General features: G+C 35.1%; 1 protein-coding gene across 1 annotated transcript in view; it reads right to left on the reverse strand.

The window, feature by feature from the left end:
* Positions 1-478: 478 nt before the first annotated feature.
* RIN2 (Ras and Rab interactor 2) overlaps positions 479-23,476 on the reverse strand; it is a 221,019-nt gene continuing 198,021 nt past the window's right edge. Inside the window, exons 12-15 of the mRNA XM_051975855.1 lie at positions 14,185-14,490; positions 11,109-11,240; positions 6,086-6,249; positions 479-2,323 (exon numbers count right to left, since the gene is read on the reverse strand). Of these exons, the coding sequence (XP_051831815.1) occupies positions 1,997-2,323; positions 6,086-6,249; positions 11,109-11,240; positions 14,185-14,490 (929 nt within the window). The 3' untranslated portion in view covers positions 479-1,996. The remainder of the gene's footprint in view (positions 2,324-6,085; positions 6,250-11,108; positions 11,241-14,184; positions 14,491-23,476) is intronic.

Raw genomic sequence — 23,476 nt, forward strand, 5'->3', positions numbered from 1 at the left:
GGAATTTCCAGGATAACAATGTCCTTCCAATGTTACAGACTAACAACTCATTCGTAATGTAGAGAGGTGCCTAAAGTACTCCGATTGAGTTTTTTGTCTGTGATCTCATGGCAAAAGCCAAAATGTGTCAGAGAAATGACTTGGCCCCAGATCTCTCAGATTCCAAAGCTAGCTAGCTCTCACTTCACTATGGAACACTGCTTCTTACTGCATACTGTGTTTTGATTAATTACAATTTTCTATAACAAAGGAAAGTGAAGCAATGAATAAAATTATAATTCCTTTCATGTCATGAGTTTTTCTTATATTTGTTCATTCTACATATTAGTAATTCTCCTACATATATACATTCTTCATGTATTTTCTGACCACAAACATTGAATATGTTACATTTATATGGTGCATAGTTATGGAATATTACTGAAGAAAAGGAAGCAACCAAAAGAATTATTAAAAAAAAAATTTCCACACATGTCTATTACATAGTATTAAAATGTATTATGTGCAAAATCCATTTTTTATCATTTACACAAGGGAATACAACACAGAATGTGTTGGGGATTTTAGATATGTGACAAAACCAATGCAAAACAAACAAACAAACAAAAAAGATACAGATCCTTCCAAGTAAGGGATAACTACATATCTTTACATGTAGCAGAGCTGTGTTCTTGTAACCGCCTGAATTTATCCACTGACAGAAGAACCATAATTTACTAGCACTCTTAAACAGATCTTAACAATCACATGCAAATTTAATTTCAATATACATTTCTGTAATTAAAAGGCATTTTTCAGTGGCTTTCTGGATAGCCCTTTCTCCCTAAACAGCATCAATCAGTACGCGTCCTTGTTTTTGATTCAGAACAGTCTGATGCTGTTAGCTTTGATTTACTGAGAGAGAGTATTAGTGTTATCGTTGATTTTCTTAGTTGGTTTTTGAAAAGTCTTTATGAAAGTAAATCACATTCAAGACAGATATTGCCAAATCACAATGCATATTTACAGTACTTAAGCAGACATCATTCCTTCCATCTCCTCCCCCCACATTCTGTAAAGAGTCTGAACCAGCAGACTAACATTCATTCCTAGGTCATGTTCTATACATTCTCCCTCTTCCTTTCTCTACATTCAGTTCTTCCATTATTCCCAGCATCATTTGTTGGTAAAAAACAAAAACAAAAACAAAAACAAAACTCACTGTGCATGAACAAAACTCAAGATAACAGTACATCAGACTTATCTACAGGCATTTCGAGGCCAGTGTCAGTGATACAAGTTTTTAAAGAAACCCAGCAGTCTCTCATTTTAAAAAAATCATCCAAATGTCCAGTTACAGAAAAGAGGGACTTCTTAATGCCATACTCTAAAACCAGCAAGAGATTTATTTTTGTATATTAAATGTTAAAAATCACATGCATAATTATAGAATATTTTATAGTTACAAAAATATTTTAAAAAACCAACCCTGACAGTTTACCTGCAACTGCTATAAAAATTTCTATGAAATATAAAAACAGAGGCTTTTTATAAAAAAAAAAATTAGTTGTAGGAAAGGATGATGCAACCATCCATAGAACTGTGAGTTAAGTGATGCACTGCATCGGACAGTCTTGTCAAACACCTGCTGGTGAAATCAAGAGAATACTAGCCTAAACAAGTTTGTCCAGCATATATACATATGCTTAAATCAAAATAAATCTGTCTAAAGGGTAGATAGAAAATAGACCTTAGGATGCTGAAATAATCAAGTGTCTGAAGGACACTGAAGGAGAAACCTAACATTCCAAGAAATTCAGCTTGCTTTGCTTGGACACAGTGTGGCTGAAGGTAATCACAGCCACTCTTGTTGTATGCATATTCACAATAAGCACTACTCACAGCTTGGCCATTGAACAAAGAGCCTGCCTTTTCGACCTTAGGTATGTGGCTGCCAAGAAAGCGACACTCCCAACAATAGCTCCTGTGTATTACTGGGAAGAACCCCTGTGTCTCTCTATGACATGGAGATGTTTTCTTCTTCATTGTTGGGGAAAATGACTCCATATGGATCACTCTTGATTCTCTTGTAGACAAAATGGAAGATGTGAGGTTGTGGCCGACTGTGCAGTTCAGCCTTGATTTTCTGGGGGTAAGTGTCTTCTGCCAGCTGTTGCCAAGTTTCGTCAACAAAAAGAAAGAGGCTGTATTCCTCAGGGTCCTCTACTTTAAACTTTTCAGCACAGAGTTGACACACATCCTCAGTAGTAATATAGGGCCTCACCAATAAGGTCTTTCCTGTGCAACCACTGTTAACCTCCTGGAAGGCAACTCTGAGGTAATTCTGTAGCATGAAAAAACACATAACCAGAAACAAAATCAGCACACAGAATACTGATAGCCCATTTTCTTGGTTCAAATTATATGAAGCAGTCATTAATTATAAGACTAAACTACATCAAGCGATGTGAATAAGGAATTTGAATTTGCCAAGATGTGCCCGAGATGTTCCTTCTCCCAGGTAAGCAGTGCTTTTTGGGAATTTCAGTGTCTGGGGAGAGAAAATATTTCACTAGCAGGAAATAATTCTGGGAATACTCAAGGCTTTAGTCACTATTTTTTCATATCAAAACCTTAATTCACAAATAGAATCAGTAAATGCAGTGAGCCATTTCAAGGCTCTGGTTGACACTGACCTCCTTACTTGTCAGATAATTGGTACCCAAATTATAGGCCTGAGAACCCATTCTTATGCTGCTGCTGCTTTTTTTTTTTTTAAACTTTGCTTCCCCAAATTCAAGTGGGGATCTGAAGAAATATATTTTTACTTTTTGTAATTGCCTAAGCAGTGGTCCTCAAACTTTTGTTCTCAATATCTTTATCCTATTAAAAATGATTGAGGATCTGTCCAAAGAGTTTTTGTTTATGTGGGTTATAGTTATAGATATCAATCACATTAAAAATAAAAACTAATTATGAATTTGTAGACTCTCTGAAAGGATTTCAGAGATTCTCAGGCTGCTCTGGAACAGACTTTGAGAATCACTGGCCTAAAGTATCATTTAAGGAACAAAGAATATCAGTACCAGCTGTCAAATGTCTCTCTTCACACATACACATGCATGTTCTTTTCACACTTACACCCAGTACTTTGTTTTCAATCCTCCCATACACATCAGCAATAATGATTATTGGCAAAATGTCAAACATACTTAGAGCTTTGAAACGTCTCAACAAATTGAGCACATATTCTCTCTCCTTTGACTCCATTATAAAATGTCTTTTAAATTCCCACTTCTACTATGTTTTTTTCAGCAGTGAATACAAATCAAGTTCAAGTTTGGAGATTTAATGCCACATTATTATATATCTGAAATTTATTTCAATTTTGTGTTTGACAAATATTATTTAGTTAACTAATATATGTGTGTGTATATATTTTTTTATTAAAATTTTTTTTATCCTTTCAACTTTCTGGGATCCTAAGAGGATATGAAATAAATTATTTCAAAATTTTCAAAACTGATTAACAGACTATTGGCAAATACATTTTAAGAAAAATAAGCTTTTTGGGTATACACACACACACACACACACACACACACTTTTATAATTTTTATTGGGAGCAAATTATGATAGGGTGGGTTATTGGGCTGTGGTGATTACAAGCCTCCAGATGGCTACATATGTAATGTAAACGAAGTCTGAAGAAGACTATGTGGTTGATTCCACACAGCTGATGGTGCATTTCACATGAGAAAAAAGAAAAATGCAATAAGACTAGTCAGGTACAATTTCTGCTGTATGCTATTATTAAATAGGATAACTTGGGCAGGTAAGAATGGGGCGAAAGAAATAGATTTGGGTCTCATTTTCACAAATTTCTAGTCCTGGGACTTTTTTTTTGGGGGGGGAGGGGGGAGTCAGTTGGGGTTAAGTGACTAGTCCAAGGTCACACACCTAATGAGGGTTAAATGTTTGAGGTCACATTTTAACTCAGGTCCTCCTGACTCCAGGGCTCTATTTATTGTGCCACTTAGTTGCCATATGTACTGGTAGTTTAAATCTTAAAGCTTTCAATTTCAAAGAAAAAGAAAAAGAGCTTTCAATTTCTCAGTTATCACATCTAATAAAACCAGAACAATAACACTATAGCCTTATTGTCAGGTTCAAATGAGATAATATACATCATGATATAAACATATACATGGCATGCCAAAGTGTCTGTAAAGCTGGTCTTTGACGTGGACTCGTCTCACTTCTGATCAACATTGTCTTTGTGACCTGAGTGCCTCAAGTAATTAAGACTATAAATTACAAAGAGTTTGTGGACCTGCATAGGGCAAGGGGATTTCTTTATTAGTCATTCTCACCATCAGTCAAATTAGAGAAAAATTTAGAAAAAAAATTAGAGGAAAAAAAGAGGTTAATGTTTCTATCATACAGGCCAATTGTTAACAATTTAGTAACAGTTTAGATGTTCTAAACTGCTTTTGTATTGATTTTTTTCCTTGCTGAGCAAGTTAAAAATAATCAGAATGGTCATTTTTAAGTCTAAAGCTTCAATCTCCAATCATATTTAGCTTTTCCAAAGCTAAAGATGTTTTGTTTTGTTTTTTTAAAAGGTGAGCTCTTCAGTTTTTATCCAATGAAGATATACAATTACTGGGAAGAAACATCAAATAATAAGAGTAGTAGTAAAGGCAAGGAATATACATTGGGGATGGAGGAAGAGGGAAGGAGCTGGGGAAAGGAACTTTGCTCAATTCCCCTGTTCTTCCCTTTTAAAGATATATGTCCTACTATATGTAATTCCAGGAAGATGAACATATTGCAAAATCTTGAGGATGTCTTAAGTCATCAGACATTTGGAGCATTTCTTTCCATGACCCACAGGAGAAAAGACACAGCCTTCCTTTTCAAATTCACGTGCCTATTAAGAAATTTCCTAGAAGTTAATTTTGGTGTCAAGCTTGCTGATTGAGCCTATTAAAGGACAGCCAACTCTGATCAAAACTGAATTCTCAGCTATTTTAAGAGGGATGAAAGGAAAAAAAGAAGTGGGGTGATATGGCAAGGAAACAAATGGGCAAAAATTTTTTTCATTAAATTCTGATCAGTTCCATTCCATGGTCAGGGCAGCAGGAGTAAATATACACCACTTTGAGGAATTTTAGAATTCAAACTAAATCTCAAAAATACAATTACCATGTATACATTATTTCTACATCTAGATATCTAATTAAAAGTAAAATGTAGATCTTCCCCTTTCCTCTTCTTTTAATATTAATTCCTCTCTTTCATTTTAATGGGAGATTACCAGTTTGTTGTTTATATTTAAGTATTCAAACAGCCCAGATACCAGTTTGCTCTTGAGAATGAAAGTCCTAAACTGGAGACAGTAAGAAAACGTGGGGAAGAAGGTGTCTCAGAAATTCCCTACTGTATATCCTATCATAGCTGCTACCACAGCTGTCACTTCCCCAACATCACCCACACATCAGGAAACTAGTCTACGGTATTTGGAAGGTAAGATGAGGAGCAATCATAGCCTGCTGTCAGCTCAAAGGGATGGGACAGCAGTAGGACTAAGTTTTGGTGCTGACACCTTCAGAGACCTAACCCCTCCATCGTAGGGAAGGTGCCTTACCCTCTTGGAGAACTTGCTCTTCAGCTAGACCCCCAAGGGAACCAAATTCTGCCTTAGCTTGACTTCATTTTTAAGTGGAGCAAATCCAGTATTTTATTTTTAACAAAGAAGGAAAGAGAGAAGTGAAACTCAAGCAGAGAGAGTAGCTTAAAATACTTCTTCCTTCTTGGGCATTTCAACAAAAGCCGGAAACACATGGAATTTAATTTCCAGTGTACTGTGTGAGCCAAGCCCTGATTTAACACAACCACTTCCTAGTAGGTTAAAAAAGAGACAGGTGGTGCAGTGGGCAGAGCACCAGCTCTGAAGTCAGGAGGATCCGAGTTCCAATCTGACCTCAGACGCTTAACACTTCCTGGCTGTGTGATCCTGGGCAAGTCACTTAACCCCAATTGCCTCAGCAAAAAAAAAAAGGACAAATAAGCAATGAATTTTCCTTCATCATCAGCCCCATACCTGAAAGTCATCAACAGATGGGATGGTTCTATTAGTTGTTCTCCGCTTATGCCACTGCCTGAGAGTGTCTCTGGTCTCTGAACTTAGCAGGCGAGCTGCTTGTTCCTCCTGGAAATTCTTTATTAAGGAAAGTGCTCCATAAGCACTGGTCAAGTAATAGCCTCCTGTAAAAGACAGCAATGGATGATTTTTCGAAAGGGACCTTGGTAATGGAATGATCTTGTTTTTCTATACATAAACTGCAATCAAAACAAGATCCCTTCTGCCATTTCTTTAACAATAACCTTTTTATTCACATAAATGGAATATACAGGAGCTTGTTTCACAAAGAAATTGCCTAACAGAATCGCTATTGACCACACATTTCTCTTGGTCACATGAGCCCGTTTTGGAAAAAGAAATAATTTATTCACCAGTTGTAGAATCATATTCTCAGAGTTGGGAGGAGCTAAAGAAGTCACTTGGTCTAACCTAAACTCAATGGGTCTACAAAAATTCCCAATACAATTTTAAGTTTAATCTGCATAACTGTGTTTTCTCCATTATTAAGTCTAAAAATCAACAAAACAAATCAACCTTTGATTTATGACATTTGCTGATATCTTTGTTCTGTGTTCACCTTGAAAGATCTAGTTGAAGCTGGTTTCTGCCAGGATCTGATCTAAGAATCACAACAACAGGGTTAAGACCTTCTCTTAATTCTGTATCTTTTTAGGTTCTTGTGCCTGTTCAATGTACTGTTAAGTTCAGTGCTATTTGTCTTTGTTTTTTTTTTTTTTTTTTTTGATCAGTAGGTATTTAATGAAAAATGTGCTACATCTCACATAATTGATATATTGCTTGCCTTCTCAAGGAGTGGAGGGAAAGAATAAATGAGAGGGAGACAATTTGGAACTCAAAATTTTAAAAAATGAATCTTAAGAAATGTAATTGGGAAATATTTAATGAAATAAATAAAAGTTTTATTCCCCTGAACTAAGTCCAGACTTCCCTATTCTGGATAGCCCCATTATTGTAGTCACCCAGGCTCAAAACCTCAGCTATTTTTAAGATCTTTCTTTCTTGTTTCCTTCCCACTCACACCTAATTTGGTCATCAAATCCCATCAATTCTGCCTCCAGAAGTTTTCTCAAAGCTATCCTTTCTTTTCGGTTCCCATTTCCCACTACCCTAATTTATGCTATCATAATCTATTTCTTGACAAAATGGTCTTCCCGGCTCCATTATCTACAACTTCCAGTTTTATCTTACATATTTCAGATTCATCTTCCCAAAGACACATTAGATTGTCCTGTTCAAAATCTCTCTAGTTCCTAGTTATCTGCCCAATGAAATTATTTGTATTTTGCAAATATATTACCCTTCAAGATCCTCCATGGAGGCAGTGGATTTGGGGTCTGGGAACATGGACTCAGGGTTCAAATTCCAGCTTGATTACTGTCTGCTACTTTAATGACCTTTGGTAAGCTACTTAAATTTCCTGAGTTTATTTCCTAATTTCTAAAATGAAGAGATGAGATGATCTCTAAGGTTTCTTCTTATTCCTGCCTTGTACAGGAAGTATTTCCAGAGCCACACTAATTCAAGTACCTTTCTTCTGCTGATTATTTCCAGTTTATTTTGTATAAAGCTTGTTTATGCATAGTTGTTTATTTGTTGTCTGTCCCATAAGATTGTGAACTCTTTAAGGCTTGTCATTTAAGAACTGTCATTTGCCTTTCTTTGCATCCTCCGTACCTAGTACAAAATAGGCTCTTTATTTACTGATCATATGGCTTTGACCTACAATCCCACCACTTTATTTTCTATTCCCTTGCATATATGCTGTGATCTAATCATATTCCTTAAGCAAGCTTTCCTGCTTGCCTTATTCCCTAAAAACCTACCAGGCTCCTCATTTCTTCTCTGCCTGCCCATCAAAACACTTCCCCTTCTCAAGTCCCAACTGAAATGTCACCTCTTCCATGAAGTCATTCCTGATCTTCTGTGCTAGAAGTGATTTCTCAGGCCTGGAGAGACTCACATGAACTGATGCTGAGTGAAATGAGCAGGACCAGGAGATCATTAAATACTTCAACAACAATGCTATATGAGGATCAATTCTGATAGACATGACCCTCTTCAACAATGAGATGAACCAAATCAGTTCCAATAGAGCAGTAATGAACTGAACCAGCTACACCCAGCAAAAGAACACTGGGAGATGACTGTGAACCACTACATAGTGGTTCATAGTAATTCCCAATCCCTCTATTTTTGTCTGCCTGCATTTTTGATTTCCTTCACAGACTAATTGTACAATATTTCGGAGTCCGATTCTTTTTGTACAGCAAAATAACTGTTTGGACATGTATACATATATTGTATTTAACTTATACTTTAACATATTTAACATGTATTGATCAACCTGCCATCTGGGGGAAGAGGTGGGGGGAATGAGGGAAAAAGTTGGAACAAAAGGATTAGCAACTGTCAATGCTGAAAAATTACCTATGCATATATCTTGTAAATAAAAAGCTATAATAATAATTTTAAAAAAGAAGTGATTTCTCATTCCTCTGAAATCTTGCAATACCTTGCATTTCTTTTGTATTATATCCTGCTTTGTATAGGGGCTTATTTGTTTTCTGGGGGGGGAGTACACGCTTTGCCTTCACACATCACTTTTGTGTAACAGTCTAAAGTTTATAAACAATTCTACATCTTATTTTCACCACTGAGTTGAAAGATCTTTGAAGTTGGGAATTCAAATATTTTTCTTCCTTCCTCATCCCCCATAATCTAGCGCAGTGTCATCCGCAAGTGATGCTTTAATAAATGCAACATCAGAGTTGAGCTTTATCTCCTAAAGTAACTAGTACAGTGTCCTGCACATAGTAAGTGCTCCATGAACAATGGGTGAATTAAAAGGACCACATGGTACAGAAAGTCCTAGGAATCCAAAGGATGAAGAAATATATGAATTTGGGCTGTAATAAAAACCAGGAAAGCTTTTGTGGAGAGGGTAAAACTTGAACTAGACCTTGGTGGGGAATTAGATTTTGAGGGAGGTCATCAGGATAGAGCTTTTCTTACAAAAAATTGTTTTTTTAAACTTCAAAGCTTATCTATTTGAGGAGTAAAGAGAGATAATATAGTATAAAAGAACTAAATTTATTTAGCTTAAAAACAAGCAGTATAATTTCAGCAAAACTACCCTGACATTAGAATGCATTTAAAAGGGATTTTTTACATTATATTTTTTCAATAAAAGTTAAGACATGCTTAGTCAGCAGGAAAGAATTGTAGTTACTGCCCAACAAACTAATGAAAGGTTTAACTTAGAAATATAAAGTTTAGGATGAGTAATTCATGATCAGTGGTCAGCAGCCTTGAGCTCAAGGTTCTATTTTAAAGGAAACCTTGCTGTCTGCATTGCCTTCAACTAACTGCTCCTATACTTTTACCAAAATGAATGAGACAGCATAAGGGAGGGTAGCAAAAAAGGTAGAAAGATAATTAAATGTTACCAGGAGAAAATATGGGAGAGACAGACCCCAAATGAACAGGATAAACTTTAGTAAAAGTATCCTCTAATTTTCTTTTCCCCCCATTACTTTAACCCCCAATTTGAATACAGGAAAATAAGAGATATAAATGTCCTTTAAAAAGAGAATGCAATTTTCTTAAGTCAGTTTTTATCTTTTCCTACACTCCAACTACACAAGAATCTCACTTGCCAAACATTTGGAGAGCTATTCACTCCACATCCCCTAATTGGGCATTGTATTATAACAATAAAAGTGGCAGAAGAAAGGAAATGAAACCATAGAAATTATTGTCTATTTCTTTTAGTAGAGACAAATCCACACGGCTTTGTCCAAAAAGGGAGGTCAAGATAAAAATAGTGACAGGGAAGTGTCTTCATCATTCACCACTGAATTCCTGATTTCAAAGTTGTAAGTGCTATTTAGAGTTGGGAGAAACAGGTGAAAGCCAGGTCAAGAGGAAGAAAAAAAATTCAGTATTAGCTGGATCTCTGGTGGGACAGGAACTAAAGACATTTATTACTAAGCCTGAATCACTACAGGATGTCTTCTGGTTCTTATCCTACTCTTAGGGTTAGCTATGGGTGAAGTGAAATAACTTAGAAGGATGTAGGAAGGAAGGAATCCTACAGGAGCCAAAAATCAAAAGCTATTTTTTAGCCTCACCTGCTTGAATTGTGATTGTATTTTGGAGAGTGGGAAGGAGTCACATTTTCTGATGATCACAAAAATGGCTGTTGGCCATTTTGGTCTGGTCTATTTTCAGTAGCCCTTGAAGGTTGAGTGTTGGTGTTACACATTTCCTAACTGCTGTGAAAGAATGTCAACTTCTTTCCTTAACTAACCCAAAATAAACCTCATTACAAATAAAATCCTTTTAAAAACCACAGAGAACACTGCATGGTTCTGAGTTACATGTTTAGAACTGAAATGTTTGGGACAGGAAAAGTTCCTACCTGATTTCTGGTCACTTACTACAATGCCTTCAAGTTTCAAATGGTCCCTATTTTATTTGTAAGATATCTTATCAATGTACAAGTGGGAATCCAGTTCTGTCTAGGGTGAAGAAAGTATAAGAAAAGAAATGAATTGGCCCTTTATTTCTTCACAAAACCACGAGAAATATTTCTCCTTATAGAAATAAGTGATCTACTCTGCTAAAACCAAGGTTCTTAACCTGGGATATGTGAATGTGTTTTAAAAAATATTTTGATAGTTCTATTTCAATATAACTGGTTCACTTTGTAATTCTATGTATTTTGGGCATTTAAAAACATAAAAAAGTATTGTAAGAATGTATATATAGGCTTCAAATTAATGAAAGGGTTCATGACCAAAAAAAATACTTGTGCACTAAAAGATGATTCTAATTTCTTCCTCATATCAAACTCTTTCATTCGCTGATTTTCTGTGGAGTATTTTTTCTAAAAACAAAATATACTAAGTTATCACGACTTAAAGAGAATCCCAAATGTTTTTCATTAACAAGTTTTTACCTTCTCCATGCAACAATGATGGATCTAACAACTCCATCATGTACTCAATTTCTGTATCCAGTTCAAGCATGTCACATTGTGCTATTACATAGGTCAACACTGGCAAGAAGTCATCTGCACCATACATCCTCCCTAGGATAAAGAAAGAAGACAAAGAGAAAATCATTACTAAAGGTCATTTTTCCCTCTCAAAATATATATACTGTATACTGCTTTTAATAAACTAACATCATTTTAGGAAAATATGCCATTTATGTATGTGGTGGTGGGTTTGTTTCTGAAATTCTCCAGGATTATTACATCCACACACATACCCCCTCCCCTCACATATACCCCAACACACACACACACACACACACACACACACACACACACACACGCATACACGCACACACAGTCCTTACTCCTGTCATCTTCTATTGCAATCCCATACCACAAGTTTCTTCATGAATTTCTACAAATGAATTAAAAAACATAAAAATGTGTTTTCCCTCTTCTAGGAATCTCAATCGAAATTTAGTTTTCTGGACTAACTCTCAGAGAGAATATTCTGTATGACAGAAAACATAATTGAAGGCACTTTCTATATATAAAAGAGGGTTCTATTTCTGTGGGATCAGACATTTTCAACAGTGCCTTGAACATAGTTAAATATTAGATAAATATATGTTAAAGAGGACCCAAGAGTGATCTAAATCAACTCCCACATTTTAAAGATGAGGAAACAAAGTCCAAGGTTACAAAGTTATAAATGGCAGAATATAGATCTGAATCTATTCTGACTCCAAATACAGTGTTCCTTCCAATGCACCAACTTGCCTTTTTTTATACATTTGATTTGAATCTATTATTCTTTTCTTTAGTAGATCTCATATCACAAAATTTTATTAATATCTAATACTAGAGAGGCAATTTGGTATAGTAGAAGGAGTGGTTTGATAGTACTGATCTTCCTTTTCCGTCTATAAACTCTTTCTTTGACTTTTATGACATAACTTTTTTTTTCCCGATTTTCTTCATACTTGACTAATTTATCTGTCTTTTTTAAGAGAACATCATTCATCTACCATCTCATAAGTGTGTGTTCCCTGCTCCTTATGCTCAGTTGTTAATTCTTTTCTGTTTATTATCTCTTGACAATGGTATATGGTCTGAGGCATTCAATAGTAATTGAATAGTGGCTCCCGGATCTATATATCTATCTATAATATCTATAATATCTATAAGATCTATAATGCTAACTGCCTGCTGGACATCTAGAATTGTATGTTCTATCAGCCTTCCCACACTAAACTTGTCTTAAAATGGACTTTTCATTATCCTCCCCTAATCTCATCTTCTTTCAAACCACTAGCATTCCAAGTGACATAGATTTGTAATCTGGGAATAACCCCCTTCTCTCATTCCCCATATTCAATTAGTTGCCAAGTCTTTCCCATTCTGTCTCTAAAACACTTCTCCTATTCATTTCTTTTTCTTTTCTCACTTCCAAGGCTATCACCTTAGTTCACTGACAATAAGACTATCAAGTCATCTTCCTAAGTCATAGGTCTGACCACATTATTCCTCTGCTAAAACCAGACCAAACCCTTAAATGCATCTGTATTGCGTAGAGTATAAAATGCAGACTCCTCAAATTGGTGTTTTAGATTCTCTATAATCTAAAGAGAATCCATCTTTTCTACCAAATCAACCAAACCAAACTGGTTGGTCTAAGAGTCAGGAAGATTTAGATTCAAATTACATATAGGATACTTACTAGTTGTGTGATTATATTAAAATTACTTCACCTCTCTAAGTTTAAAGTATTTCCTTATAAGTCTTGAGACTGGAAGAACTGAGTGCAAATTTAGCCTCAGATGCCTACTAACTGTGATCCCAGGGAAGTCAGTTAACCTCTATTTGCCTCATATGTTTTCTCATATGTAAAATGGTGATGACAACAGCATCTACCTCTCAGAGTAATTATGAGAATCATATGAGATCCCTGTAAAACACTTAATAGCTCCATGAATAAAAAAAGCTATTCTCCAGGCCTAAAATATACTATTCCCATGTCAAATTGAATTGTTAAGTCTCCATAGTTGAGAAATTTCTTTCTTTAAGGCTTAGCTCAAGTTCCTCATCTGAATGTTTCCTGATTGTTATAATACCCTTGTAATCTAGCCATATATTTCCCTTGTTCCTTCTGCTTAAAGTTATAATGACATTCAGAATGATGTGATGTATATAACTTGGAAATTCATGGCTTTCTTTATTCATCTTTACTAATAAGTTAAATGAAATGTGTCTGTTTCTAGGCCCAAAGTATATAGTGTTGGAAAAAATTTTTTTCATTTTCCAACTTTGTAATTCAGAGAAGATATCTAGTTATTTTACCACAAAAAGAATCAGCCAAGAAACAAATGTTTCAGGTTCTTTTCCTCAAGTTCATTATTTCCTATGAAACATATCTGTAGCTCATTTCTTTGAATAGCAAGATACATGATTTTTAATAATTTTTAAAAAATGCTCATTTAATACAGAGAGTGCTGGTGAGACTTACATGAACTGATGCTAAGTAAAATGAGCAGAACCAGGAAATCATTATATACCTCAACAACGATACTGTTTGAGGATGTATTCTGATGGAAGTGGATCTCTTCGATAAAGAGAGCTAATTCAGTTTCAATTGATCAAGGAGGGACAGAAGCAGCTACACCCAAAAAAAGAACACTGGAAAATGAATATAAACTGCTTGCATTTTTGTTTTTCTTCCTGGGTTATTTATACCTTCTGAATCCAATTCTCCCTGTGCAACAAGAAAACTGTTCGGTTCTGCACACATGTATTGTATCTAGGATATACTGTAACCTATTTAACATGTAAAGGACTGCTTGCCATCTGGGGGAGGGGGTGTAGGGAGAGAGGGGAAAAATCAGAACAGAAGTGAGTGCAAGGGATAATGCTGTAAAAAATTACCCTGGCATGGGTTCTGTCAATAAAAAGTTATTTTAAAAAAATGCTCATTCAACAAAACCTTTTAATAAGGCACATTTTAGAAATGATGTAGCTTTGCTCTTTGGAGAGTCCTCACCTGAGTTATTCTCCATGACTGTGTAAATTAGTTTACAGACTCTCAGCAGCAGCATGACTTTCTTTTCAGGAGAATACATCTTTTGCATGGTCATGAATTTGACCTTGATCTTTTCAACATCCACAAAATCTGGAGTTGGAGCAAACACACCCAGGTCCTGAGGGCTCCTCTGTCTGACCAGCTGCAGGTTCTCTTTTAATTGTTTCCATGAGCCATCAGCAGTATGGAAATCTTTCAGCATGGCTTCAACATGGCTCTTCAAAGGTTTCAAAATACATTTGTGCATAGCCTTCTCCAACACGACATCTACAGAAGGAAAGCAGAGAAAATCAGTTACACAGTTTTAAAAAGTCTCAAAATGAAATGACACATAGGACTCTAACAAGGAAAGTAGAAACTTTTTCCATTAACAGGTAGGGACTAAACAATTTTACATGATATTTGTTAGTAGACTAACAGGGGGCTACAGGGTCACATAGCTGTTAAGTGTCTGAGGCCAAATGTAAATTTAAGTCCTCCTGACTCTAGTGTCAGTATTCTCTATCCACTTTGACACCCCTATATATATTTTTTTCAGAGTAAAATGAAGGATGAAAATAGATGCATTTGGACCTTGCATTATACTATATGCATATGCATATATAGATACGTTTGGATGGGGTGTATTCTATTTACAACTAATCACCAATTGATAATTTTTTTGTCTTCTCTATTATTTCAGAATTCATGCAAATCCCATAACTTCACACAGTTCTTTTTCATAATCTCATTAATGCAGTACAGCTGTATTTACTATTAAGATTATCAAAAATCATAGGTACTATTTGGATAACCATTTATAACATTGGTTCTTTGGAAAGAACTGTACCCTATAAAGTTCTTTTATCTAATGCTATTTCCATGAAACTTTTTAACAACAGAGTATGACCATAAAATAATTCTCTCATTCAGGCAGTAGAATGATAATATTAAAACCACAGATAATTAGAAGAAGAAACCTATATATTATTCAAAAAAGTAGCTAAAAGAAAAAATAAAGAGACAGATGTCATCATAACAAATCATTTATCAATTTCTACAATTCTCCCTCTAAAACATCTCTTTTCATCTATCTCCTCACCAGTCACAGTGCTTATTATCACTCAGCAGCTATCCAAGTGGTATCTTTGCTTCCACTTTTCCCCCACTCCAATTCAACCTCCCTCCCTCCCTCCCTCTCTCTCTCTCTCTCTCTCTCTCTTCTCTCTCTCTCTCTCTCTCTCTCTCTTTTTTTTTTGCTATATAAAACTTTTGACAAATCTAGCTCCAGCCAGTTTTCCATGCTTATTCCATGTCACCTTCCTTCATACACTTTGTGTTCTAGCTAAAGTTCCCTACTTGCTTTTTAATCTTCCATTGCTATGCTTTAAATGCTTTCATTCTTCATATCTGCCTCATGCAATCCTAATTCAAGGTAAATGGGGTCAAGTGACTTGCCCAGGTTACACAGCCAGTAAGTGTTATGTGTCTGAAATTGGATTTGAACTCAGGTTCTCCTGACTGCAGGGTCGATGCTCTATAGTTGTCCAATCCTAGCTCTTTTCAAGGTTCAAGTGCATAAATTTTTCAAAGTCTAAAAGGATTTAGGGAAACAAAGATACAAGCAGCCTCAGTTGTTAGCCCTTCTCCTCCTTAACTACAAGAGGAAAAATCAAAATACTGTGGCTATATCCTTTTTGTACTTACTTGTGTTTTCCCCTAGTAGCATGTATCATTCCTTGCTGATAGGACTGTTTCATTTCCTTACACATGCAGTGTCCTACATAGTACTTGACAAGCATAGTAGGCCCTTGATGATGTAAATTAAGTAAAAATGGGGAAAAGGAAAGAACCTTTGAATTTTTAATCAGAGAAGAATCGAACTTTGAATTCTAAGTCAAGAATATGAATTGGACCAATTTGTCTAATCTTTCTGAGTTTAGGTTTCCAGATCTGTAAGATGAGGGATAAGAAGACCAGTGCTGCAAAATTTCAGAGTTGTTGTGAAGATCAGATGAGATGTGTAAAAGAGAAAAACAGGCAAGAGCATAAGGAAAGGACCAAAATAATATTTTTCTTAAATTCTCTCTGCTTGAAAGCACAAGGTCTTACACTTTTTTTTTTCTTACTCCAATATCCTGACACCAACATTTGCATATTGGTCCAAAAATCCAAAGCTTTTCTTGGTGAGGAAATACTAAATTACAGAGATGGAGCTTAATCAACTGGACTGATAAAGGGAGATTACAGATTAATATATGATTTGGTGAAATAAATTAACAAAAGGTTAATCTAGGAAACTGCCTCAATATTTAAAAGAAAAGACATTGGCCAGTTACTTTTTATTTAAGTCCTAATGAAGGCTTCTATGGGTCTCCTGCTTACAAGGAGAACATAGATTACTCTTTTTCTCCTTCCAGTCTCAGATGATAACCAACGTGAGAAAAGTAAATCTGTATACTGTAAATCCTAGTATTTGACATTAAAGATAAGCAGTTATGATAACTTAAAAAAAAATTTTCCTCCTGACTTTGTTAATGATCTATAGGTACTCCCAAGCTATCACTGGTACGACCTTTACTAATGTCACTTTTTCCTCCAGAGACTGTACTCACCACTTCTTATCACATCTTCAGATTTACTTGATAATAATTATTTTAACAAAAAGCTGAAATATATGGGATGAGGAAAAAGTCACCATAGGGTTGAATAATAATATAACACTATCTTCCATAGTCAAAAGAAATTGCTTGTTTATGGTTTAATGTTTACTCTCATAATGCTAATCATCTCACATTGTGTTCTGTCTTATCTACAATGTTACAATGAAACTAATAGTTGTAACTTCACAGATATAAATAGATTAAGCCTATAAAAAGAGAAACAAAAATAATTTGCTCTGGTTTCAGGCTGACTACACATTGGCTCTATATTAATTGTGGTTTTGTTTATCTTCAAAAGGGAATTGAAAATGTTTTGATAAATGACTGAAAGGCAGTCTAGTTTCCTGTCATATTGCTTCTAGTTGTTTTTTGGTCACATGTTACTCTTTGTGACTCCCTTTTGGGGTTTTCTTGGCAAAGGTACTGGAGTGGTTTGCCATTTCCTTCTCCAGCTCATTTTACAGACGAGGAATTGAGTCAAACAGGATTAAGTGACTGGCTTACATAATCACACACCAGTATATGTACGAGACTGGATTTGAACTTGGGTTCTGCCTCCAGGGCTAGTTCTATCCACCTACTGCTACAGCCTACACTGAAAAGCTATTCTGTTTCCTCAGAACCTCCCCTAATATCAGTGCTAATGCAGAGGACCCAAAAGATTGGTACTCATTTAGTATCTTTCAAGTTCCTTCTTTTCTAGAAATCCTTCTCCAGCAGGGTAGGGGGTTATCTTGCTCTCCTCTGTAATTTACCAAAATTGGCTGTTTTCTTGAAAGCTGATGAACTGTTCTTTGTGAGAACTGTCTCCAAACACACAAATACCCAGATCTATACATCTATATACATTCATAGTTACATTTATACATATATGCACCCATATATACATAAATATCTATTCCCAATACCTATTTTAAGGGTTGTTTCGAGGATCTAATAAAATATATCAATATCTACATCTCTATTTAGCTATATGTATATATCTATATGTATGTCTATATCAATATGTAAATAATCTTATTTGATCCTCAAAACAACCCTTAAAATAGGTTTTGAGTATTATTATCCCCATTTTATACATTAAGAAACTCATACATCTGAGAGGTTATCTCAATGACTAAAGTCATAATGCTAATGTTTCTTAGTTGGGATTTAAATTCGCCTTTCTGAATCCCAAGCACAACATTCAATCTGCCTGTATAAAGCTGTTTCCTGCTACACAATTAAGATGAAGAATAATGTTTCTTAATTAACCATTGTAGAAGCTCCTGTCCAGGCTCTTTAATCATATTCTTTCCTAACTTCTCAAACAAAATTATAATAAAGGTTAGGTGTAAGCATGTGGGGACAAACATATAATTTTTCTTTCTTATCTCCTTTCTGTGCTTGAAGTATAACTATTAAATAATGAGACTGACAGTCACGAGTCTTATTACATTCTCAATCTCATTATATTAGTCACCCCAGAAGTTCCAGGACTACTCTCTGTATACTACAAAGTCAATACATGATGAGCATTTAGTAAGGAAGGATACAAGTCTTATTGAACAAGTTCCATTTGCAAAGCCTTCCTTATCTTACTGAAGAGCCTGCTGGCCAACTGAAGATTTTCTCTTTCTTCAGATTGAGACTAATGGTCGTGATTCACAAGTATTTTTGGTAGAGAGCAAAACCCCCTGGTTATGAATGAGAAGGGACTGAAGATCATTCAACAAAAATAGGACCTCAAACCTAACATTTGGAAACAATGCTGAACCCACAGGCAATCTAAAAATAATGTGATTAATATAAGGTGCTTTTAAAATAGATTTTTGGGGACATCTTTGGCTTTTATGTTGTTTTTATTCCTTTCTGCTTCTCTCAACTCCTCTCAGAAAGTTACCTCTTACAATTTAAAAAAATGTGAGGAAGATAAAAAACCAAACAGTAAGATGAACCAACATATTGAAAAATCTGACATATAAGCAACGTTCTGCACTTTCAGATTCCCACTTCTTCAAAGAAGGGACAGAAGTGTCTTCTTAAACTTTTCTTGATGGGAGGAGGTCAAGCTTATATTTCATGCTAATCAGAGCCTACTAATTTTCTTCGTATGGATAATTGGACTGATTTTGATTTGATGCTGGCTAATTTTGCAAGCTGGTGAAAGGCAGTTAGAAGCAAAGAAAAGGATTCAGATATTCCTCACTGTGATCTAAAAAGTGCACACAGTAAATTTGCTATGACCCTTCTCCTCTCCTCTGGCCCCATGCCCTAGAAGTTAAAACAACTCAAAAGTCAACCAATGCAAGAGTAGGTCACCTTCTAGGTAAAGAAATACTATTGTTTTATCTAAAAACTAAAATAATCCAGGCTGTGTCTCATAATTGACTCATTTTATGAGCAGGCTAAATGGTTTGATCCCTCTATGTATGAGACATTTTCCTCTGCCTATGAAAATAATAGCTAGTATTTATATATCACTTTAAGGTTTACAAGATGCTTTTCAAATATCTCATCTTTGTCCTCACAACATTGGGAGGCAGGTGCTATTATTATGCCCATTTCATAGACAAGGAAACTCAAAAAGAGATTAATTGACTTGCTTAGGATCCACACAGTCATTTGAATGCTTGAGGCTGGATTTGAACTTGGATCTTCCTGATACTAGGTATATCGTTTTACTGTCCTATCTAGCTGCCTTTATCCTTTTCTAAGACCTCATACACTTCTAAGATCTGCCACCCAACTTAATAATTAATTAAACAAATTAATCAAATTAAAAAAGAATTATTATATCCTAGACTATGGGAATACAAAAACAAGGAATGAAATAATTCTCACAAAGATTACTACATGTACTTATAAGTACATACATAAACACATACTATATATAAAAAGTGAATAAAATAAATACAAAGTAGTTAAATACAAGGAAGCTTGAAAGACCAGGGAGAACAGAAGGTGGTATCAAGAATCAGTGATTAAAAATAGTTTTAGAAACAACGAGTAGAAAAGATCAGTGCAAATCTAGAAATGCTCCTTGGGGGGAAAAAAACTTTCAAAGCAGTATATCCATCTTTGTTCTTAAGGGAAGGAGAGAAATTAAGGCATTGTGGATGTGAAATAATATATATCCTGTCTTACTTAAATGATGTGTTTTATTTATTTATTTTTTGCTTGTTTTGCTTAACTGACTTTTTTCTCTTTCTCTTTTATTATTTGTTATAAGGGATGGGAACAGAAGGGAACACGCTGGGAAATTCAAGTGATGTAAAAACAAGATAAACACACAAAACATGTGGCCTCTAATAATGGGTCAGCAGTACCACATCTAGGTGTGGTTAGATTAATCTAGATTAACACAATCTAAGCAGCATGGAGTGGCTAGGACTTTTCTTCTAAGTTAGAAAGATTGTTATTTAAACAATGTGGCTAAATTGCCTCACAAAAGAAATATATTTTAGAAATTGGTGGCAGGGTCAGAAAGCTACATTATTTTATATTTTTAGGCATATTTTATCTTTCAGGTATATATTGTATATAGATAGATACATCTCTGTCACTTTATCTATTTATCTTTAGAGGCAAGGTCATGAGGTGGCACAGTGGATAAGAGCATAACCTCTATCAAAATCAGTCTACCTTAGTTTCTTCAACTGTAAAACAGGGATAATATAATTGCTACCTCCCAAGGTTGTTGTGAGGATCAAATGACATTTATCATGTATAACATGTTTAGCACACTACCTTTTGTAGTGTTTGATGCCAGTATTCATTTTGATGCCACCTTTTCCCAAAGAATCGAAAATTTGTAGAATATAATACCTGAGAGATGATAGAATGAAACTGAAAATCAATGTGCCAATATTTCAGAGTAGGAACAATTTTGTTATTCTTGAAATAAGACAAGCAAATGAATGGAGTGATGAAGTCAACCAAGTGGGATTTCATTTGCATATAATCATAATATCTATCTACTATGAGTTTTTCTAGTATGAAATTTTACCATTGGAACTTTTGGATGATTGCCTGTTAAATTAATATTATTAAAGGCTTAAAGATATTACAGAAACCCACAGTCAAATAAAAATGTTAGTGCTACATCCAGCCATCCTGGAGAGCAATTTGGAACTATACTCAAAAAGTTATCAAACTGTGCATACCCTTTGATCCAGCAGTGTTTCTACTGGGCTTATACCCCAAAGAGATACTAAAGAAGGGAAAGGGACCTGCATGTGCCAAAATGTTTGTGGCAGCCCTGTTTGTAGTGGCTAGAAGCTGGAAAATGAATGGATGCCTATCAATTGGAGAATGGTTGAGTAAACTGTGGTATATGAACATTATGGAATATTATTGTTCTGTAAGGAATGACCAGCGGGATGAATACAAAGAGGACTGGTGAGACTTACATGAACTGATGCTAAGGGAAATGAGCAGAACCAGGAACCTCAACAACGATACTGTTTGAGGATGTATTCTGATGGAAGTGGATCTCTTCGATAAAGAGAGCTAATTCAGTTTCAATTATCAAAGATGGACAGAAGCAGCTACACCCAAAGAAAGAACACTGGGAAATGAATATAAACTGCTTGCATTTTTGTTTTTCTTCCTGGGTTATTTATACCTTCTGAATTCAATTCTCCCTGTGCAACAAGAAAACTGTTCGGTTCTGCACACATATATTGTATGTAGGATATACTGTAGCCTATTCAACATGTAAAGGACTGCTTGCCATCTAGGGGAAGAGGTATAGGGAGGGAGGGGAAAAATCGGAACAGAAGTGAATGCAAGGGATAATGCTGTAAAAAATTACCCTGGCATGAGTTCTATCAATAAAAAATTATTAAAAAAAAAAAAAGATTTACACACACACACAAAAAAAATGTTAGTGCTATCAAGTCTAACAATATATTCTAAATTTCAGAGTAGCATGTACTCTAAATCATCCTAGTAAAACTAAAGTAATATTAGTATTAATATCAGCTTAGTGCTTCAAGTAATTCATATAGTATTTCACTTTATCCTCACAATCACCACATGAGATACATAGTACCATTTGATAAATGATTGTTCAGGTTAAGTGACTAGGACTAAAATCTATTATCTCCAAAATCTGGACTCCAAAGCCAGGGTGATTTCTTCCATGATACTAGTCATACCACTAATTTTCTGTTAGTTGGGTACGAGCATTGCATTTTTTTCCCAGATGGTCTAGTGAGTTTCATTCCACTTAGCCATACTTTCTTATTTGGCCTCCCTTGTCTATTACTGGGACACATTTTGGAAATGATAGGCTGGATCTAAGGTATACTTTATTGTTGAGTTATAAAGTCAACTGTGCTTTAAGAAATGACAAATATAATGAAATAAAAAAGCATGGAAAAATTGATAGATGCAAAGTGGAGTAAACAGAAACTGATGTAAAAACAAAAGATACCAATAAAAACTTACTTTAAAAAATATCAATGTTCACTTTAGCTGAGCATAGATAAAATCAAGAAAGTACTATCTACTCCTAAACTTTTTTTATTCTTTTGCATAAAATCTTTGTGAACCAAATATATATCCTACAGCTATAAACAATTTAACCCACTAGAAAGTTGCTGCAAGATTACATTTATTCAGCTTATTTTTTTTGGCTCCATATTCTACCATAATGCTAAAGTCCTTGGCACTATCAAATGATTCTATATCAGGAACCACTATCACTTTATCAATATAAATAACATTTAAGAAGAGGCATTAACATCTGCTTTGCATCCTAAGACCCATGGGATCTTTCCATCTGACTTGCAGCTGAAACCTTCCCCATAGTTCCCTGACAGGAGGGAATTTATTACTTTCCCATTTGTATCCCCAGAGGTTAACACAGAGTTTTGCACATAGCCAGTGATTAGTAAAAGCTTCATTCATTCATTCACTTAGTCTTACCAGGAAAGAAAAAACAAATTGTGGCCTTATTGGAAGTGTGTGAATATTCCTAGACATGACCGAGATGTACCTAACTGGCTCTCACAAATATACAATATTTTCTAGGTGGATAGTTCATCTCTAAAGTGGGATAGGCCTTGTGGTTACAACTCATTTATTTTGGCTCAATGGCTTTAAAAAAAAAATTGAGCATGCTATTAAGTGGGAGAGCTTTTGACCACTGTTAGAAAATTTTAGTCTTGATTCAGAAATTAGTTGCAACTCACAATCTCCCTGGCTCTTAGTTTCCTGATTTTTATAAATGTGAGAGATGGCCACTTAAGTCCTTTTCAGCTTTAAAAATATTCTGTGAATCGATAATCTTAATTTACTTCCCTTTTCCTCACTTCATTAAATAGATTTGAACAATATCGGCTATGTCTAGACAATTCTAATCAAACCAAAATTTCGTTGGCCTGATTTGCTGTGGTTCTTAATATGGTTATGCTACTCAGTGGGGACTTCAAAGTATTGATTTCTAGATCAGTTTAGTCAAAGAATTCAGCCTTTGCTGTTTGTAATGAACACATTATACTGACTTGGCTGTAAAAACTCCAATGTTATAACAACAATAAGAATGAACCTTATGTTTATGTAATGCCTTACATTTTTCATATTATCTCATTTAGTCTTCATAAAAATTCTTTCCTGAGAATGGC

This window comes from Antechinus flavipes, chromosome 2, assembly GCF_016432865.1.
Source record: "Antechinus flavipes isolate AdamAnt ecotype Samford, QLD, Australia chromosome 2, AdamAnt_v2, whole genome shotgun sequence".
In the NCBI taxonomy this organism is placed as follows: Eukaryota; Metazoa; Chordata; class Mammalia; order Dasyuromorphia; family Dasyuridae; genus Antechinus; species Antechinus flavipes.